We start from the raw sequence: 23321 nt of genomic DNA on the forward strand, positions 1-23321 counted from the left end.
CTAATAGCAACAGATCCAAAAAACAAATACATCATTGCTAAAGTATAGCCCATCAACCTAAGGTGCATAGAATTAATGCTCAATAATGTATGACTGATTCATAGGTAGTAGAGTACAACAAAGACTGAAGAAACTCATTAAAAGAAAAGATAGCATTTTAAAGTTTTTCTTACCAACTGTACAGTTGATTTTGGCATTATTCGTACAGCATCAGTCCCCAGAGTTGTCAGTTTGTTGGTGATCTGAAGGTTGATGGGTGTGTTTTGAGAGTCTGCATTAACCACTGATTTCTGAGGATTACTTAGAGCCGTTACCATGGCAATGGTAGGTCTTGGTGTAACGGCCGAGGCAGACATTGCATGCGCTGTTTTTAGTAGAGTAAGTGGAATCTGATTTGTGGTAACAACTGAAGCGTCAGTTATTGCTTTCTGTGAATTAAAGAAAAATATACAAAAATTGTGATTACATTTTATTTGTTATGAAAAAAATCAAGAGATAGACATATGGAAACATTTCAGCTTTATGTATTTACAATCCGTATTTTAAATTAGATGTTTCAGCATTTCTTTTTGCAATGCGAAATAAAACCTAAATAAGAGTAAACATGTTCAGCATGTCAATGCTACAAAAAAAAATTAAGATTATACATAGAACAAGCACCCATGCAATCATTAAGGAACTCATTTTAGAAGAACAAATGTTCAACATCCACGTGTTCAATATCCATTATGTTCAACCTTCCCGAAACTGGCTGCATCCCATTAATTAAATATACTGAAGTTTTCTTAGCAGAAATCACAAGTATTGAAGAACAACTGCATGCAAGCAAGTGCACCAACCAACACAGTTAATCCACTATTTGTAATTGAAGACAGCCAGTCTCGCCAATGTGTAATTATGCCAAATTTCACTTTAATGTGGCATTCAAGGATTAACCTGAAACATGACTGAATAGGAAATGGGCAAAGAGTCAGAGGACCTTCAGACTAAATTATTTATTTAAGCATCAGTACCAACATTTGATGGAACAAAGGAACAACTATGATGGTAGAAGTCATTTTTTTATATTAGCTATTCATCTCTATCTGTACAACTCACAAAGCAGATATATCACTAACTTTTCTGCAATTACTGAAGAACTGTAAAAGTCAGAATGCCACAAGGACATTAAAATCCATACGTTTGGAAGATTTGACATGGGAATTAAGGAGGCATTGAGGGAAACTTCCCTAAGTATTACATGCTAACCAGGATTATCATTCAAATGTACTTCAAGAAAATCCATTAATTGGTCTTTATACAGTTGCATTGTTCAGGTGAATGGGAAAATGTTATTTTAAAATACATGCATGTTTCAGTTATTTTGCAAATTAAACATAAATAATGGTGATAGTTCAGGTGAGCTGAATTTTCAAATTTTTATGTCATTACTCGAAGGAGTCTATTATACCTCAATTTCAGTTCAATTGCTAGATTCTGCTGACCTGCAAGCTTAATTTTGTATGAGTCATACTGCACAGAAACAGACCCTTCTGTCCAACTCATTCAGGCTGATCAAATTTCCCAAACTAAATTTGCCCCATTTGCCTGCATTTGGCCCATTTCCCTCAATAAACTTTTCCTATTCATGTATATATCCAAATGCCTTTTAAATGTTGTGACTGTACCCGCTTCTACCACTTCCTCTGGCAGATCATTCCACATATGAACCACCCCTGCACAAATAAATGGCCTCTCAGGTCCCTTTTAAATCTTTCTCCTCTCACACATATGTCAGTAAGGGTCAATAAGCTTTGCTGGAAAATAAAGTAAGCATGCAAATAATGACGACAGATACATGCTAATACTTTTTCACTAATCATTGATCTCTGTTTATTTACTATGTGATATGTTTCAAAGGATCAAATTACAGCAGTTACACCCAGAAACATGCCATTTAGTCCAAGGATTTATGTTTGACATGTATCTCCATCAACCTTTACCCAACTCCAAAAGAGCCTTTAAATCCCTTCTTCTGTCATGTATATATTTCAATTTCCATTAATGCATCTACTCTAGATGTCTCAACTACATTTTGTGACAAAGAATTCTAATCCACTTCTTTCTATCAACTTCCATAAGAGCTACTCCTCTAGAAGACAATGTCATAATAAATGAGGCAGTCACATTAATATTTCAAATAGGATAAATATAATTATACTTTGAACATTTTTGATATCACTAATGTTTTTTGAATAATCCAATTAGAATGTCGATCACCTACAACTGACTTACAGAAGCACAAGTCCAAATTAATCACAACTGATTGCTTAACAACACCATATGATAAACAGGCAAATGTCAATCTCTTTCCACCAGACAACAGAATGAAAGTCCATCTGCTCAGGTGGATCTGTTCAGGAAAGGGGTACAACTGTTCACTTAATAAACAAAAAATTTGGCATGCCTGTCATAGAAGGATACCCAATGATATCTTTGTTGCCTTGTTTATCTGTATTTAAAATATATTGTTCAGCATGCAAGGGCTAATGGATTAAACCACTAATGGATTTTCAACTGCAGTCATGTACAAAATGAAACAATTGGAATATCTAATTTATAAGAACACAAGAAACAGGAACTGGAATTCACTATTTGGTCCTTTGAGTCTGTTCTGCTGGTGAACAATTTGACCTCACCACCATCTTCTTGCATTTGCTCCCATATTTTTCAATTCCCTCGTTACCCCCAAATCTGGTGGCCTCTGTTTTCAATGCAGTCAAACATTAAGCCTCAAAACAATTCTTAAGATTCACCCACTATAATTCAAGATATTTCTCCTAATCTTAGCCTTAAAAGACTGACCTCTCAAAACACTGATAATGTCTTCCAGATTGTCTAGTCAGAATAAATACTTATATTTATTAAGTTTTGAGAAGATTTGTAGCTCAGGTTGAGGTTCTGGATGTAGGTTTGCTTGCTGAGCTGGAAGGTTCATTTTCAGATATTTCATAACATTACTAGGTAACATCTTCAATGAGCCCCCGGACGAAGCACCGCTGATGATTCCTGATTTCTCTTTATATGTTGGGTTTCTTTGGGTTGGTGATGCCATTTCCTGTTCTTTTTCTCAGGGGGTGGTAAATCGGGTCCAAGTCAAGGTGTTTGTTGATAGAGTTCTGTTGGAATGCCAAGCTTCGAGAAATTCTCATGCGTGTCTGTGTTTGGCTTGTCCTAGGATGGATGCATTGTCCCAGTCCAAGTGGTGTCCTTCCTCATCTGTACGTGAGGATACTAGTGAGAGTGGGTCATGTCATTTTGTGGCTAGTTGATGTGCATGTATCCTGGTGGCTAGTCTTCTGCCTGTTTGTCCAATGTAGTGTTTGTTAGAGTCTTTGCAATGCATTTTGTAAGTCCAATAGTGCACAAAACCCACTCACCAGCCAGGCTTCAAAAACTGTTTCTAAAAGTAATTTCTGTGTTTACAGAAATACTTCAAAGTTAGTTAATGATTCTGGATGCAAAGAAACCCACAGGTTACTAACTTAACAACCAGAAACTCAAACTCTCACCAAATACATTGAAAATTACACACGTAAATCCCAGTTTATATCACACTACCCACACCTCTGAAGAATGGAAATGTATTTTAAAGAGGCATTTCATTATTCATGAAAATTTTTATCACTAAGTCTATGACATCTCACCACCAACTGCATGTTAACATTAAAGATACACTAAATTACACAGCAATAATTTTTACATGTCTCTGGCATGTGTGCCCTCAATAAAGCAATCTCAGCGATTTTCATTTACCAAGTGTATGAATGATTTTCAAATTATAGGTATTTTTCAATCAGCTTGTCAGAGAGGTTACTCGACATCTCTGGAGCAGGTGGAAGTTGAATTAAATTCCATTGAAATGGTTAAGTTCTTGTCCCAAAGATATTCTTAAAGTAAAATCAATGGATTATGATCTATATAAATAAGTTTTGTTTGCATTACTGGCGATGTATTTGTCAAAATGGTTCTAGGGTAAAACTCAATATCTCTTTTCCAATATATTTGGCATGCAGTCACTTCCTCCAAGAATAATTGATAAGCTGTTCAATTCAACTTGCCATCTTACAACAAAACAGCCCACACTAATATAACCGGTTTTAACAGCAAGTTTGAATTACTTTGGAAATTCAGCATGAGCAAAAATAGTGCTGTTATTAGTACAGCTTTTAAATTTTCAAGGCAATTTGATTCTTGTGTCCATTTAAATTTCTTGCCTTTTTCCAACAAGTTTGTTAGGTGTGCAATGACAGCGCTGAAGTTCAGAGTGAACCTATGGAAGTAAACATTCACACCTACAGGGTATAAAATTTCACATTTCATCTTAGACATGTGGAAATCAAAAGTAGCCTGTACGTTTGCTTCTCTGGGTGAACCTTGGCTTACGGTCCCACAATATGCCCCAAAAAAGTCACCTTGGTCTTGGAAAATTCACTCCTATCCAAATATATGAACAATTAGCTTTTTGTAACTGATCAAACAGTTCAGTCAAATGGTGTAGATGTTCCCCCAGATTTATGCACAAAATAAATAAGTCATCGACATAAGCAGTACAGTATACCAAGTCCTTCAATTAATTCAATGGTCAAAAATTGAAACTTTGTCGGCACATTTTGCATTAAAAACTGCATGACTTTGCACTTATAAAAGTCCAGCTGGCATACAAAAGTTGAGACTTCTTTAGTTCCCTTTTCCTCTTAAAGGAACTTGCCAGTATCCCAGGGGAGTTCCAGTTTCTTGACTTGGTTCAATAATGTCTGACAAGCTCTTTCCTCAACTGAGCTGATCTCTCTGGCTTAGGTCTAACAGGTGTTGCTTTGTAGGTACTGCATTCTCCACACCAACAGTATAAACAGTCAAATCTGTTTTCCCTGGCCTATCCTTACAAGTTGATTTATAATTCTGTATTAGCATTCAGAAACCACCAATGGTTTTATGAAAGATCAGATATGACTTTTTAAATGTACATTCATATTTTTAAACTTGATTGTTGAGAAGTTAATCTGAAATGAGCATTTAAAAGTTATGATATGGAGGAGCTAGTGTTGGACTGGGGTGGATAAAGTTAAAAAGCTGTGATTTTTAACTTTGTCCATTTCAGATTAATTCTCCCATTGATCAGACGTTTCTATTTCTTTCCCTACTTCCTTCATTAACACAAACTCCACTGTTCCCGCCCAACTATCATTCCTATCCCAATATCAACATATTAACATGACACATCCAATGATTCTTCCTCCTGCCTGGAGTAGTCACCTCATACCAAACATACTCAAGTAATATTCAAATTTTTTTGATTAAAGTTAAATTTATGGAGTCAACTATTACATGGATACTACTTTTGATTGGCTGAAATTCATGCCCAATAAAATTGATACTGTATCATTAGAAGAAGCCCAACTGATGAAAAAACAAGTTAAGGTAATTTTGAAAACCTGGAGTGAAGTGCCACGGCCAGCAGACTCGGACGGCTAGCACATGGACTCATACATGTTATTCTGTTATAAGAGCGTAAGAACTAGGAGCAGGAGTAGGCCATCTGGCCCTTTGAGCCTACTCCATCATTCAATAAGATCATGGCTGATCTGTTCGTGGACTCAGCGCCACCCACCCGCCCACTCTCTCACCGTAAACTTGAATTCCTGTATTGTTCAACTTTCTGGGTGAAAAGTTCCTTCTCAATTCAGTTCTAAATCTGCTCCCCCTCATTGAGGCTATGCTTTCTTGTCCTAGTTTCACCCTCCAGTGAAAACATCCTCTCTACTTCTACCTTATCTATTCCTTTCATTAATTTTATATGTTGCCATAAGATCCTCCCTCATTCTTCTAAATTCCAATGAATATAATCCCAATTGACTCAGTCTCTCCTCATATGCCAACCCCCTTAACTCCGGAAGCAACCTAATGAACCTCCTCTGTACCCCCTCCAGTGCCAGTACGTCATTTCTCAAGTGAGGAGATCAAATCAACGCACAGTACTCTAGATGTAGCCTCATCAGCATCCTGTACAGCTACAACATAACCTTTTAAACTCAATCTCTTTAGCAATTAAGGATAAAATTCCATTTGCCTTTTTAATTACCTGTTGCACCTGCAGACCAACCTTCTGTGATTCATGCACAAGGACACCCTGGTCCTACTGCACAGCAGCACGCTGCAATTTCTGACCACTCAAGTAATCGTCGTTTTTACTGTTACTCCTACCAAAATGGATGACTTTCATTTATTGACACTGTACTCCGTCTGCCAGACCTTTGTCCAATCACCTAATCTATCTTTGTCTCTTTTTGACAAGTTTCACAGTCCTCTGCAAACTTTGCTCAACCATCCATCTTAGTGTCATCCGCAAACTTACACACACAACACGTGGCCGCCAACTCCAAATCATCTATGTAAATTGTAAATAGATGTGGTCCAACACTGATCTCGGAGGCACACCACTAGTCACGGATTGCCAACCAGAAGAACATTCGTTTATTCCCACACTCTGCTTCCTGTTGGTTAACTAATTTTGTATCCATTCTAATACATTCCTCATAATGCCTTGCATCTTTACCTTATGCAGCTGCCTTTTATGCAGCACCTTGTCAAATGTCTTTTGGAAATCTGGATACACCACATCTACTGAATCCCCGTTGTTCACCGTGTTCATGATTACTTCATAGAATTCCAAAAGATTAGGTAAGCATGATCTACCCTTCATTAACCCATGCTGTATCTGCCTAACGGGACAATTTCTATCTAGCTGCCTGGCTATTTCTTCTTTGATAACAGACTCAGGCATTTTCCCCACTATAGAAGTTAAGCTATAATTCTATAATTATAATTCTATAATTCCTCATGTTTTGTTTGCCTCCTTTTTTAAGCAGTGGCATCACATTTGCTGTTTTCCAATCTGCTGGAACTGCCCTAGATTCCAGTGAATATTGGAAAATTACCGCAAGTGCATTTGCTAATTCTCCCACCATCTCTTTTAGCAGCCTGGAATGCATTCCATCAGGGCCAGGAGCCTTGTCTACCCTTAGCTTGCCCTACACGACCTCTTTCATGATGATTGCCTCCAGACCCTCACCTACCTTCATCTCTGTCAATTACTAGTACGTTATTCATGTCCTCCACTGCGAAGACCAACAAAATACCTATTCAATGACTTGGCCATTTCCCGCATATCCCATTACTAAATCCCACTTCTCATCCTCTGTTTACTTTAGCCACTCCTTTTATTTTGTTTTATATAGTTAAAGCAAAAGTTTCTGTCTTTATATTCTGAGCTAGTTTTTTCTAATAATATTACTTTGCTTTACAGCGCTTTTTGTGGTTCTCTGTTGACTGTTAAATCTTTCCAAATCTTCTAGGTTTCTGCTGATCTTGGCCACTTTGTGTGCCTTCTCTTTCAATTTGGTAACCTCCCTTATTTCCTTAGACACCCATGACAGACTACCCCTTTTCCTAGTCCCTCCTTTTCACTGACATTTAGTTTTGCTGAGCACTTTGAATAACGGATTTGAAAGTCCTCCATTGTTCATCAAGTGTCTCACCATAAAGTTTTTACTTTCTGTCTACTTTATCCAACTCTTCTCTTGTTCTATTGTCGTCTCCCTTTCTAAGCACATCCTGGTACTGGATTTTTATCTTTGCACTTTCCATCTATATTCTAAATTCAACCATATTGTGATCGCGCCTTCCAAAAGGATCCTTAAATATGACATCCTTAATTATTCCTGTCTCATTACACAGGACCAGATCTAGGTTAGCTTGCTCCCTTGTCGGTTCCATTACATACTGTTCAAGAAAACTATTGTGGATACTTTCAGTGAACTCCTCCTCAGGAGTTCAATCGATATGTAGATTAAAATCCCCCATACCATTTTTACAAGCATTAGCTATTTTTATGTTTATTGCCTACCCCAATGTGATATTATTATTTGGTGGCCTATAGACTACACCCATCAGTGACATTTTCTTCTTAGTATTTCTAATTTCCACCCAAATGGATTCAACCTTATTCTCTACAGAAACTATACACTGCTCTGATTTTGTCCTTAAATATCACAGCTACACCACCTCCCTTATCTGCCTGTCTGACCTTCCAAATAGCCTAATACCCGGATATTTAGCTTCCAGTCATGGCCATCTTGCAACCATGTCTCTGCAATGGCTATTAAATCACATTCATTTGTGATGATTTGTGCTGTTAACTCACTTACTTTGTTATGAATGCCCTGAGTATTCAGGTAAAGTGCCTTTATGCTAATTTTTGTACCCTTTTTATGAATTCCAACAATCCAATATATCAGATGAGTTATCCTTCGTTTTTACTTCTTCCATGGTCTGACAGGCAGATAAGGGAGGTGGTGCAGCTGTGATACTTAAGGACAAAATCAGAGCAGTGTATAGTTTCTGTAGAGAATAAGGTTGAATCCATTTGGATGGAAATTAGAAATTCAAAGTTTGTGAATTAGAAATTAGAAATACGAAGAAGAAAATGTCACTGATAGGTTTAGTCTATAGGCCACCAAATAATAATATCACATTGGGGCAGGCAATAAACATAAAAATAGCTAATGCCTGTAAAAATGGTATGGGGGATTTTAATCTACATATTGATTAAACTCTGGAGGAGTCCTTTGAAAGTATCTGCAATAGTTTTCTTGAACAGTATGTAATTAAACAGTCTTGCGAACATGCTAACCTGCTTTCCTTTTTATTCACTACCATACTTCCTGTTGTTTTCCCCTTCTCCCCAACTCACTAGTTTAAAGTCCTAATGACCACCCTATTTATCCTTTTCACTAGAACACTGGCTCCAGATCGATTCAGATGGAGACCATCCCATTGGTACTGATGCCTCCTCCGCCTGCCAATGCCCCATGAAATAGAACCCTTCTTTCCCAGACCGCTCCCTTAGCCATGTGTTTACTTCCCTAATTTTCTTATCCCTAAACCAAATTTGTACTGGCTCAGGTAATTATCCGAAGATTAGAATCCTTGAGGACCTGTTTCTTAATTTTGTACCTAGTGCTTGATAATCCCCAAACAGGTCCTCCTTCCTAGCCTTATCTAGGGTTGATTTTTTACAAGATAAATGAAAAATTCTAGATTTTTCAGTCAAAGACAGGAGATAGACTTTTAAATGAGATCAACTATTACTGCAGTAAATACGATAATGGACATCTTGAGTCTCCTAATTTGAAAAAGTCCATTAAACTATGCTTTTAATGCTTCCCCAAAGCGAGGTAACACTACTAACATCTTATGTTGCCCATAACAAAATTTTGTATTTGACCTTTGTGTACTCTAATTCCCAAACATGCATTAGTCAGTTTCTCTCTGAAATTTGGGAGTGTGTTGTTTCTAGGGTTTGGTTAATTAATTTAATTTGAGTGGTCCTCTTGTACTAAAATATGGACATGAAGTAAAAAGACAAAATCCAGTGGGCTCATTAGGAACATTGCTAACAGTAAATATTAAAAAAAAATTCTCTTACCTCAATCATTAGACCATTCTTGGCAATAAGCTCCAATCATAATCTTCAAAGTATGGTATCATATTTCTCATGCATTTAGTGACTGAGTCATACGTAGAAGATGAAAATTGTGTAATTCTTAAACTAGTCATAATTTCTTTAATTGTCTGCAGCATTAAATTTGGTTCTTATCCAATTATGCTTTATTTGGTAATTCATTTCTTTTAAAAAAAGTACCAACTCTTCCACCACTTATGCTGTACTTTTTCCTAAAGGTATGGTCCGGAAATCTCGTGGAAACATTCATAGTTATTAAAAGATACTAGTTCTCCTCCTCAGTCTTGAGTAGGGTTCTGACAATCTATTAAGGCCAAGCTAAATGTTGGAATTGAGGGTTGGGTGTTTTTATTCAGCATCCATGATCACAGAATTGATGAAACCAACATGTTCATTTTTGGTTTTTTAGTTCTGCTCTTTGAGGATTGTAACTCGCTTGGCATGATCTTTGTCACAGCTGCCGAGAATTCTTTTTGGGATGATAATGAAATTAATTTGAATTTGCGCCTTTTAAATCACCTCAGGACCTGACTTAAATAGGTCATAACTATTTGCTCATCAAATTGTGTTGCACTCTGAGCTTCTTCGGCTAAAGGCTCATCAAGAACTCAAGTGGAATATACTACTCGTTACCTGCATAGTGGCTAATGACTGCTGGCAAAGTTTGCCGTCTGAACTTGCTTGTGTTGACAGCAACGCAAAACAATTGTGCCCATCCAGGATAATTACAGGTGCTTATCATGTTTATAGCATGAAATAAATCTCTTATGCCTAACTGGCTAACCACAATTGATTTGGCCTTCTGATTGGATCATGCCATGAATCTAGGGAGCCTTATGAAATCTTCTACAGGCTGTCCTCTAATAGCCAGTTGTGAAATAATCTGTTAACTGACTGGTTCCTTGACCTGTTGTTTTATAATTAGTCTTCCTGGTCTATCTTGACTTTAACTAGTTTGACTTCTTCCACCATTTGTAGATGACTGATGTCAAAGCACACATTAATGCTCAAGTGTGAGAATTCTGTGTTGTGACATATGTACACGTTTAACCATTTGGTGCTATTCAAGCTGAAGAATGCTTGTAAGCATATCTTTAATCTTATTGCCTACATAGCACTGTTGTCAGCTGCAGACAGTTTTCAAACATGCGGCCCCTGTATCAAAATTATAACATTTAAAATAACCATCAAGGTAAATATCTTCAACCAAAAAGGCAGAACTGGATCACCTATTTCCCAAGTACTTTAGACCTTTCTTTTATTGCACATTTTTCTATCTCGTTAACCTCTGTATAGCAAGCTTTTTGACTACTTGTTTTTCTATGACTGTGCAATCTGTGCATACTTTCGGAAAATGATCTATTTATGACAGATAAACCATTCCTTTTTAATTGATGTGAAATACCTATGTGAGAAATTTCCTTGCTTCAAATGCAGTCAAGGATTTTCAGTATCTAGTCTCTATCATATTCATTATATTGGTTTCTCATGTTTGTCTTTTGTGGTTTAAGATTAGATTTCTTACAGTCTGGAAACTGGCCCTTCGACCCAACAAGTCCACACCGACCCTCCGAAGGGCAACCCACCCAGACCCATTCCCCTACACTTACCCCTGACTAATACACCTAACACTACGGGCAATTTAAAATGGCCAATTCACTGAACTTGCACATCTTTGTACACTTAAGAACTGAACGGGAATCCAGTGATCTTGCGTTGCTTCTGGATGTCAGCTTTACTGACCATCTCTATGGCTTTCTCAGAGGCCAAATCTTCTTTAGATGAATAATAGATCTGTAAAAGGTTCATCAGCAATTCCAATAATAATTCTGATGAACCCCAATTTAAATCACCGTGGATACTTTTCTCCATTCATCTGTATAAAACTTTATCAAATTTACCTTTGGATGCTGAACTCTTCTATTAAATCTTGTTCTTTCAAGAATTTTATCTGTTCTAAGGGCTAAAGTAATTATTAAAAGCTTTCAACATTTCAATAGTATCTGCTACTTCATTAAACCTGGACTGTTACAACTTCAGCTATTCTCCAATCTTAAATAAAGGTTTATTAACTTGTTCTGCCCCTGATTTAGCATCAAATTCGCAAGCTATTCTGTAATTTAAGAATTGGTTACTCCAGGATGTTCAACTCTGGTTTACATGGCCTATCTTTGAAATTAAATCATTCTGGCAAAATTATTTCTCCTACGTGTCTTCCTGAAAAGGTTCCCATGCCCCTTATAGATGACTGAGAGGACTCCCTCCGCAACCCCCCTCCCCCATGGCCAAGGCAGAGCATTAACATATTTCTCAGTGGATAAATCTGGCTAATTGTGACCTAATTCACAATTGGTAATAGTCTTGTGATAACACCACTAAGCTATTAATCCAAAGACCCAGATAGTATTCTGGGGTCAGGATTCAAATTGGACCATGGCAGATGGTGGAATTTGAATTCAACAATAATTTGGAATTGGAAGTCCAATGGTTTCCATGATAAAACTATTGCAAATTATTGGGAAACCCATCTGGTTCATTGATGTCTTTTAGGAAAGGAAACTGTTGTCCTTACGTGGTCTGGCCTGCATGCACCTCCAGAATAAACCAATGGACAATAGTGGATGAGCAACAAATGCTGGCTGAGTCAGTGATGTCCAGACCTCATGAATGAATTTAAAAAAAAAATCAGCAATTCCCATTTCCTTAACAGCTTTACTGAATGATTCCTGGTGCTCATGATTTTAATACTAATGCTTGGTATAATAAATCTGATGATTTGCATTGTGAGACTAACAATATGTCTGCAGTTTCATTAAATGCTTCTCACTTTTACCATAATTTTAATAAAGGACCACCTGTCTTTTCTGCAATTCAATGACTTCTCTTAACTCTTTATTTTAGACCAAAATTGATTCGGCTTCAAATTTGCTCACTTAATTCAAGTTTTTAGAACATCCTCTGTCTCAGACCTTGGACTAAGTTGCCCCGTAGCCCTGGATTGTCCTTATTCTGGCCATGCTCTATAGTGACAATGCTCAAACTGAACTGTGAGTACCTTTCTTGATTTCTGTCTTGCCATGTTGTAACTCTGCACTGCTTTTTAAATTTTTCCTTCAACTCTTCAGGATCTTTAACTTTACTCTCGAACCTTCTGAGGTTTGCTGGTTCTGCCTCGACACTGGACTGTTACTACAGATCATTGACACCCAATGCAATCTGCAATTGTCTTGGAATGACTATTTCAGCTCCATTAAAATCCTACCACTCCCGCTACAGCTTGTTTCATACCCAGTCTGATACGTTTTTGCATCCGCTTGTAGATTAAATCTTGAAGTTTGCAGCAACATTTTCTTCCGTAGGATACTTGAATTGTCTACTCTTCCTGCTGTTGGCCACCCGCACAGATAGGATTCCTAAGCCGTGTCTGAAGAAATCTTCAGGCCTCCAACGTTACCAGCATGTGACAGGAAGCTAAAATAGATTCTGCATCAATGACGTAAAAATTTGAGAGCCACACTTGCACATTATGAATGTGTACTGGTTGCAGAATTTCTTTGCATGTTTGGTTCTCTCAGGAGGTTTGAGTTGAACTAGGAGAAATTTCCTGATTCTTTGCTTCTTTCAAACATCTCAATAAAGCAAGAGATCAAATCCATCCAGATTTATGTCAAGTAACTCATTGATAAATGGTTAACTGTCACTTGACAGCAGTTGCAATTTGTGTTTGGAAGATAAATTAGTTTGGTCAAAAAATATTTCTCCTCCTCAGTGGAATTTGTTTAAGTAATTTAAACCTAATTAAGATATATTTGAATGATAAGAAGCTCTCTAATTGATTGCTGTTCATAGCAAACCAATCTTCCTTTTAATTTTGGTAGAAAATTCAATTTAAAACATCTTTACATAAACATTTTGGGCTTCAAGGTCAATTCATTATTGTAAATAGTTGAAAACACTACAATGAATATCAGAACATATGGAAATCTGTGTTGGCTAAAGTTTTGTGCAGTCAGCAAATGCATATATGGAGCCCTACTGCATTAAGATAGAAACATAGCGTTGTCATTGAAGCAAGGCTAATACCAAGTCTGACAATCCCTGACTACAGAGTGTGGTGCATATAACCTAGGCTGATTCTAGTGCAGAGCTTAAAAATGTGTTGCTGGAAAAGCGCAGGTCAGGCAGCATCAAAGGAGAAGGGTCCTGGTTGATTCTAGTGCAGTACTAAAGACTGTTGGCAGTCTTTTGAAGAAGACATTAAAAATCAATGTGAGATGAGCATAAAGAATCTTAAAAGAATAGTTGAAAAGAAAAATCATGAACATTCTTCTGGAAGTCTGACCAATATCCCTCGCTTACCAATATCCATACAAGACCAATTAAAAACAAACTTTGATAACATAGAAAGCAGAAGAATAAAACTTACCAACTCAAAAAGTTTCAGTACATTGACGTTTTGATTAAAACATTACAGAAAATTTTAAAATACTTGATCATAGCTATCATGGCCAAGTTGTCAATCACATACCTATTTGAAATGTATCATGGACTTCCAGTAGAGGGAGTTCTAATATCGTTCTAAACATAGCAGAACCACAGTTTCAGTTTCTGTTGCTAGCAGAGAGCCACAGTAATACTTACTTCAAACAGGAAGCTTAAATTACAGGAAGTGACCTACCGCCAGCAACAAAGTTCTAGTAATATGATCATTGACAGTAGCTTATTGGTTTCCACATCCCACATGCAGAGCCCCAAAATTAATAGTATTGTTTTAACAATGATTTCTTGGTTTCAGACCCTGAATGGTTAAGTCTTCGCTAATTATTTTGTTTTTAAAAATAACTTGCAAACCAGAAAATATAAACATTAGACAATTTGTTATTCCCAATAAAAAGAGCCGTAACTCAGGTTTTTGTTCATAGCTATAAAACAGGACCAGCGTAGGCTTTACTCTTCCTCCCAACACATTTCACAGAAACAACATGAGCAATAGATTGAAAATGCATTTCTTCTATTCTTTTGGAAAAATGCCACCTAAATTCACTATGACAAATTGGTAACAGCTTGAGCTGAAACTTTTTGTTAAAAAGCCAGTCACAGCAAACAAAATAAAATCAGATCATTACAAATTGTTTGAAATCTATGTTTTGACTTATGATCAGGACAGATAATCAATTACCATATAAAAAGTACAAATATGGAAAGAGATTGGTTAAAGGGTTTTTAGTGTTTCTTTTTAATAAGGTTATGGGAAGAAATATTTTCCTTTACTCTGGTTCTCTTGTCCTATGTTAACTCTACCTTGAGCCAACAAAGACTCCAAGAGTTCCAAATTGACACCAACATTACTCCTGACTCAACTCTCCGTCTATTGGAAATCTTGCTTTTTGTGGGAGATATTTCCTTAGGATTAGCATACCTAATCCAGCAATTAAGTGAATCTCATTCATTTACAAACCAGAAAGAATTATTACTTGCTCAAAGTGCAGATTGATGAGACCTCCACAGCAGCGTAGAGAATTCTTGCTACTTTACCAGAGAATATTGTTCCTCACCACTGTGAATGGTAGATCAGTGCATGTGATTAAACCAGGCTATAAATTACACTTACTCACCAAATAACAAACAATGCTGTGAATGGTTAAGATGATAAATGAGCAATAGTCAGACCAAACAGTCATTGCAAATTTCATTCGTGTCTTAGAAGTGCTAGAAGCAACACAATACTTTTCTTCTACTATTGCTTAGGATAAAACTATCCTTCGATTAATGATTAATTATTTAATGCATGGATTCCTCTGATTACCCTCAAATTGAGTGCAGCTTTTTTGCACTACAGCTAAGACACAGACTTAGACTGTTTTGAAATATTGAAATAAAATGAAATTAAAAATCATTTCCCTCAACTAACAAGATTCAAAATAACATTTGCTCACTTCCCCCTTCCCCCACCCCCAAAATACAGTTGCTCAAAACAGCGAGAAATCTCTGCATTAACACTTCAAAACCACTTTCTATTGGATATTTGGAATTCACAGCATTCACAAATGAGAACATGCACAGTGAACTGAAAGGGTTTAGTTTCAAATAATGAATGATGTGGCATTGGTCTCAATCCAAGAGCAATAGACATCTCAGTGCAAAAGTATTTCAATTCAGAATTAGTTTACAATGATGAGGTACTAAGCAGGCAAACCTGAAAACCATGTCTTTAATACAACAGGCCATAACATATTCTCTGGAACTTACATTAATGACTGATATTTATTAAAGTGTGGGCTGTGACCAGTTGGTAATAATCCAAAACACAATTAACAGAAATCCATATTTTTGTTAAAACCCTCAGTTTTGTGAGCAAGTACTCATCTTTGAGCAACAATGTAGATAGGAATACATTTATGACAAAAGACATTTCTTGCAACACACTGAGCAGTCTCATACACTCACTGAAACACAACAGAAAAACTATTTAAAAAACATAGTTGTAGATTATGCTAGTGAAATTTTACAATCAGATCAGTGTAATCTACCTCATTTACTCCTTTTCAACAATTTGCAACCGTTTACTATAGAAATAACTACCAGAATTCATGTACCAGCTAATTTATTTGTAAATGGCATGAAACATTTTACTTATTGACAAGAGTATCTTACTCCTCTAATAGGAGTTGAATGAGGGGCTTCTTGCAAAATCACAGGATAATTAAGATTAAGACAGCTCTTAAGCCAATAATTTCAACCTTTGCAATATCAACGATACCATCTTTTTCAGCTTATCCAGAAGACACATATGAAAAGCTTTTACTTTTATAGTGTTCGGGGATTTTAAAATTTGTGGTAACCACCTTCTTGAACCATCACAGCCCATGTTGTGTGTGTACAGACATGGTGATATTAGGGAGGGCTTCTGTGGTTTGGAGGACAACTTGCAAGTAGTCATTTTCCTATACCTCTGCTTTCTTTGTTCTTCTAGCTCGGGGAAGACATGTCTTTGGAAAGTGAATTCAAGTTGATGCAGCACATCTATGCACGGCACATACTTTTGCCTCTGTGCATCAGTGGTGGATAGAGTTTAAGATAGCGAATGAGATTTGGCCAAGTGGTCAACTTTGTCCCGGAGAGTATCAACGGCACCAAAAGTGCAGTGGTAGCATCCATTCCTCTGAGCTACAAAGATCATAACTGTGCAGTCAATACTGTAAATATACTTTGAATTTGGACAACGCAAAGTGGCGTGAAATTATTTCCTCATGGCCACTTTCTTTCTTTAAAATTAGGTGCTAACTAAAAATCACAACTTGCTCACTGACTGCACCTAAAATTAAAGAATATGTGCTTGTATTTATATGATGCAGAACAATAACCTAGTGAAAGTTAGATACGCATGTTGCATTGGATGCGGCTCACAGAATCGTAGAAGTTCATAGAATCCAGAATGTCATTCCAATAAGTCCACACCGACTGAAGAGCATTCACCCGGACTCACTACCCTATCCCTGTAAACCTGCATTCCCCATGTCTAATGCACTTAACCTACATACCCCTGGTCTTTATGGGGAATTTAGCACGGCCAATTCACTGAACCTGCACAACTTTGAATTGTGGGAGGAGACTGGTGGACCTGGAGGAAACCCACACAGACACGGGGAGAATATGCAAACTCCACACAGACAGTTAGTTGCCTGAGGCTGGAATCGAACCTGGATCCCTCATGCGGTGAGGCAGCAGTGCTAACCACTGAGCTACTGTGCCACCCCTCTCAGTACTACCTCTCAATTGAAGAAGTAGATATATATTAGCATTACCAAATGTCTACAAGTTCACACTGTCAGTATTGTAAAGCAGCAGGGGGTTAAACCCTCCAGCCGAATCAATTTTACCAATATTTTGCTCAGCACAAGAAACCATTTCCATATTGAAGTTAGAAAGCAATTGTTGTTTCAAATACATTCAGAACCAAGTTTAACGTTATTCTAATTTCAGCTTTTGCATCAAAATAACTATCTCCAGATTTGGCCAGCTGCAATGATGTCATATGAAATGAAATTGACAACAATCCAGAACTTAATGTATTGGGCATATAGCACAAAATGATTCATTGTTTGGCACAAACTAGCATGTTGTCTTGAACCCACCAGGATAGCTGGTGTGCAAGTTGAAATTATTCACACAGGTTAATTAACAGCTGCTTCTATGAAATTGGATTGAAGAATATTGCTAGGACTGAATACTTATATTTGGCTTTATAGTTGAGATAGTGTGTTCCTGATGTTCCTGGCATTTGGGCAACCCAAGACAGAAGGCTTTCTGACAAGGCAAATGTGCTATGATATAATGGCCCCATCACAAGCAATCTTTGCTTGGAGCTGGAGGTAGAACAGCCAAGCAAGATCAAGCTATCAAGCTAAACCTGCTACCTCAAGGAGGACAAGATAGATATAGAATGTAGGGAAATAGATGGTGACATCTTGAAAAATATTCATATTACAGAGGTGGTGGTGCTGGATGTCTTGAAATGCATAAAAGTCAATAAAACCCCAGGACCTGATCAGGTGTACCTGAGAAGTCTATGGGAAGCCAGAAAAGTGATTGCTGGGCCCTTGCTGTGGCATCATCGATAGCCACAGATGAGGTACCGGAAGACTGGAGGTTACCTAACCTATTGCCACTATTTAGGAAAGGTGGTAAGTAAACGTTAGGGAACTATAGACTGGTGAGGCTGGCATTGGTGGTGGGCAAGTGGTTGGAAGGAATCCTGAGGGACATTTGGAAAGGCAAGGACTGATTACAGATAGTTAGCAATGATTTTGTGTGGGGGAAATCATGTCTCACAAACTTGATTGACTTTTTAGAAGAATGAAGAGGGTAGAGCAGTGCATGTGACCTATATGGACTTCATTAAGGTGTTCAACAAGGATCCTCATGGTAGACTGGTTAACAAGGTTAGATCTCATGGAGTACGGGGAAACCAGCCATTTTGTTATAGAACTGCCTCGAAGGTAGAAGACAGAGGTGGTGGTGAAGGGTTGCTTTTCAGACTGGAGGCCTGTGACCAGTGCCACAAGGATCGGTGCTGGGTCCACTACTTTGTCATTTATATGAATGATTTGGATTTGAACATCAAAAGGTATAGAACATAGAATAATACACCACAGAACAGGCCCTTCGGCCATTGATATTGCACCGACCTGTGAACTAATCTAAGCCCATCCCCCTACACTATGCCATCATCATCCATGTGCTTATCTAAGGATTGTTTAAATCTCCTAATGTGGCTGAGTAAACCACAATGCCAGGCAGGCCACTCCACGCCCTTACCACTCTCTGAGTAAAGAACCTACCTCTGACATCTGTCTTAAATCTATCACCCCTCAATCTGTAGTTAGTAAGTTTGCAAATGACACCAACATTGGAGGTGCAGTGGACAGCAAAGAAGGTTACCTCAGTACAATGGGATTTTGATCAGATGGGCCAATGGGCTGAGGAGTGGCAAATGTAGTTTAATTTAGATAAATGTGAGGTGCTACATTAACAAAAGGCAAATCTGGTTCTGGGGAGTGCTGCTGAAGGTTCATAGTTCCTTGAAAATGGAGTCAGAGATAGCTAGGATAGCAAAGGCGGTGTTTAGTACACTTCCCCTTATTCGTCAGAGCACTGAGTATAGGAGTTGAGAGGTCATATTGCGGCTGTGTATGACATTGGTTAGACCACTTTTGGAATATTGTGTGCAATTCCAGTCTCCTTCTAATCAGAAGGATGTTGTGAAACTTGAAAGGGTTCAGAAAAGATTTACAAGGATGTTGCCAGGGTTGGAGGATTTGAGCTACAGGGAGAGGCTGAATAGGCTGTCACGGTTTTCCCTGTAGCGTCAAAGGCTGAGGGGTCTCCTTATAGAGGTTTATAAAATCTTAAGGGCATGGATAGGACAAATACACAAGGTTTTTTCCCTGGGCTGGGAGGAGTCCAGAACTAGAGGGCATAGGTTTAAGGTGAGAGGGGAAAGATTTAAAAGGGACCTAAGGGGCAACATCTTCACGCAGAGGGTAGTGCATATGGAATGAGCTGCCAGAGGAAGTGGAGGAGGCTGATACAATTACAGCATTTAAAAGGCATCCAGAAGAGTATATGAACAGGAAGGGTTCAGAGGGTTATGGGTCAGGTGCTGGCAAATGGAACTTGATTAGCTTAGGATATCTAGTTGGCATGGACGAGTCGGACTGAAGGATATCTTTCCATGCTGTACATCTCTATGTCTCGAGGAAATGTGGAGGTGGTCTTGAAGGTATGAGTGTTCCAAAGTGGGCTGATTAGGAGGCTCTCAGCTCTCTGAAAATTTGGCCCTGTTTCATAAAAGGATGCTGTCTAGTTGTCATCTCAACCCACCTCTCCAACTGTACATTGTAGGTACATGGCTGGAGGTACGTGAAGATGCAATAAATTAAAACTTCTAACAATCTAGCACAGTTTTCACCCATACACAGTTGATACTGAAAATACAAATACTCATTCATAAAACATATTCCAAACCTTTAATTCCTTCAAGTGCACAGTTTCTTCTAAAAAAATTCTTATAAACTCAGTAACTATAAAGGCAGCTTATCCTTTAATAATCTCAAAGTTGTCAATCAAAACATACCCCACCCCACTATAATTGTTTTTGGAGTTTTTGAGATTCACAATAATATTAGCTGTAATAACAGCCCTCAGAAAATATCTGATTATGTGATTTATACCATAAATTGCTACCCTTTCAGGAGACTGGATTCCACAATACAAGTGCAAGCAACTCAAAGTATAGGCAATCACCAACAGGTGCTACCTTCATGATTCCTTGATACACTGACAGAACACCACAGCCATTAAGTTTCAAACAGATTATGATGGACATTTTGTGTGATTTAAAAAACTCTCCAAATGCAAAATTCAAGTAATTCTGACAACTATTCAGTCAGTTTAGTCATTTTGATGAATTTGCAGATTCAAGCTATCCCCAATTTGTGAAGTGAACCAAGAGCAATGCTACAAATTGCTGTAGCTCAAGCAGTTTGAATGAAACAAGGCCTAGATTTGTATTTTCTGCTGTCTGTCCAAATCCAGCCACTTCATTATTCTGTGCGGTAGGAAATTTAAGAGACCAAATTATAAAGCAGTATTGAAAGATGGTGAAATACAACTATTTGAGACACATACAAAAGCATTACAGAATGTACTTTAAAAAAACATTTTGTATAACATTTCAGAACAGCATGTACTAAATCCTTGCAGCAGATGCACAATTCACGTCACTGTAATTTTCAACAGATTGTATTTGAAAGAGGATAGAGTGCAATTGCTTGTTTAATTGACCAAATTAACGGTTTATAACTTGCAGGTACATAATTTCAATTCAATATTTTTGAGCTTTTAAAAATGTAATTCTTAAATTTTTACTAACAATCAATTCTTGAAGAATAAACTAACCAGGAGTTTTATTACAATCACTAAAATTACATCCTTCTCCACCATCAAAATCAGCAGTTCATCAAAAAAACTTCCTGTTGAAATTAACAAATTAGAAAGGGAAGCTTCTAGCAAGAGACACTCCTCTTTGTACAGCTCCATTTACCCACCCTGTTTCAAAATAATTATTCGTGTTTCACTGATAAACTGCACAAAACTGAAATATTTCTCTAATAACAGAGAACATTTGTCGTCATGTTTTAACAGTTCTGTATAACAGACTTACTTAAAAAGATTTTAACTTTAATGTCAGCATTTCTCAGTTTATAACTTGGGATTTTCCCCGTTAACTGTACAACAGTTCGAAGGGCAGAATGGCCTACTCCTGCACATATTGTCTAACACTCAAGTGCATGATCAAGGTTTAAATAAATAACTTCTGTAGCAATGATAGATTTGGTTCATATTGTTAAATGATAAGAACTTGTACTCGCTTGCCAAATTAAAAAAAAAATCATGAAGCAGGCAAGTCTGTAATATTTTTAAGAACCAAATGAATAAACTTAATATGACACAAAACGAAATGATAAAGAGCATCCATGTGGCAAGTTTCACCTCCTATTAGCTGATGCTATTAACATTAAAATAATCTGCCTACTTCTGCAAACAGGTATGGAGACAATAAAAAATTGAGACACAATGGCTGTGGGTTGATTTCTCTAGATGTCTTGAAATCTTATTAGTAAAAATATCAAACTCAAATTGTTATACTGTACACAAAATTAAAAATCTAACCATTGGTTTTCTTTATATTTGAAAAAGTTTGCTTCTTATTCAGAAATATTAGACATCCAAGGGACCAGTGAAAATTGAGGAATTAAAATAAATTAATATCAGCGAAGAGGTAAGCATTTGTAAAGTTATTTGAATTATAGGTTGATAAATCACGTAGACCAGATGCGCTTCACTCCAAAGTGCTGAAAGGGTGACCATAGCATTGGTGGTTATCTTTCAAAATTCTAAAGATTCCGTAATGGTTCCTGTGGACTGTAAGGTAGCAGATGAAACCCCCACTGTATATGAAGGGATGAAGAGGGTGAAAGAGAAACTACAGGATTGTTAGTTTGTCACCAGTAGTAGCTAAAATGTTAGAATCTATTATAAAAGATAAGACAACTGGACACCTAGAAAAGAATAGTGAAATTATGCTGAGCCAACAAGTTTTAAAGGGTTCATGTTCAACGATACTTTAGTGAGGATATTACCTGAAGCATTGATACTTCAAAGTAAAGCAACAGGAGTCCTGCTGTAGTTGTATGCAGCCATGGTGAGACCTCACCTAGAGTCTTGTGTACAGTATTGGAACTCTTATCTAAGGAAAGACATACTTGTCAAGAAAGGGAATGCAATGGAAGATCACGAGGTGGAATGGAGGAATTGTTTCAGGAGACTGAAGAGACTCAATCTACACTCTACAAGAGTTTAGAAGAATGAGGGGTGACCTTAAACAAATCCTGAAAAGTAAATGACAAGCCAGATTTAGACAACGTGTCCTCTGGCTTGTGGGTTTAAAATCGCAGCTATAATTTCAGTTGAGGAGGCCATTTAAAACATTTAGGAGGAATTTCTTCACACAGATGTTAGAATCTATTTTAAAAGATAAGACAATTGGACACCTAGAAAAGAATAGTAAAATTATGCTGTGCCAACAAGTTTTAAAGGGTTTCTTTGGAATTCTTTACTAAAGAGGGCTAATGAGCATCGATGGAATAAGTGAATGCTTGTGTACATGGTGTCAATCAAGCAGACTCTTGGTCCTGAATGGTGTCATACCAGAATGCTGTTGGAGATTCACGCATCTAAGTGAGTGGGGAGTATCTCCTCACACTCCTGATTTGTACACTGTCGAAAGTGCACAGGCTTTGGGGAACACTGAGCACGTTCAAGATCAGAAATTGATAAATTTCTGGAGACTAATGACATCAAAAAATATGGAGATAGTGAAAAGGGCAGAGATAGATGATCAGTTATAATTTAGTTGAATTGTGGATCAGACTGTTGAGGCTGAATGGCCTACTTCTGTTCTGATGTTTCTCTCAATTCCCCTGCAATGTCTATTTCAGACTTCATTATTTCTCTTAAGTGCTTTCCCAAGTAGTCTTTGTGAATACATGTAAACAGAGTACAATACTATCAAGCTATTCAACCATTTGAAGAAAATAAATGGACACCACAATCAGCACTAATCATGCATTTACCAGGCATCCATTCATGCAAATTGTACAGCTGGAAGTTTACCTGACTTTTCTCCTGCTCACAG

At 37.4% G+C, this 23321-nt stretch overlaps 1 protein-coding gene across 4 annotated transcripts in view; it reads right to left on the reverse strand.

The window, feature by feature from the left end:
* Positions 1-23321, reverse strand: part of LOC140472531 (PHD finger protein 21A-like) — a 119750-nt gene that overhangs the window by 62037 nt on the left and 34392 nt on the right. For all 4 annotated transcript variants that reach the window (XM_072567499.1, XM_072567501.1, XM_072567498.1 and 1 more), the window contains exon 2: positions 174-428. In XM_072567499.1, coding sequence (XP_072423600.1) covers positions 174-428 — 255 coding nt within the window. The remainder of the gene's footprint in view (positions 1-173; positions 429-23321) is intronic.

The sequence above is a fragment of the Chiloscyllium punctatum genome, unplaced genomic scaffold, assembly GCF_047496795.1.
Source record: "Chiloscyllium punctatum isolate Juve2018m unplaced genomic scaffold, sChiPun1.3 scaffold_355, whole genome shotgun sequence".
Lineage (NCBI taxonomy): Eukaryota > Metazoa > Chordata > Chondrichthyes > Orectolobiformes > Hemiscylliidae > Chiloscyllium > Chiloscyllium punctatum.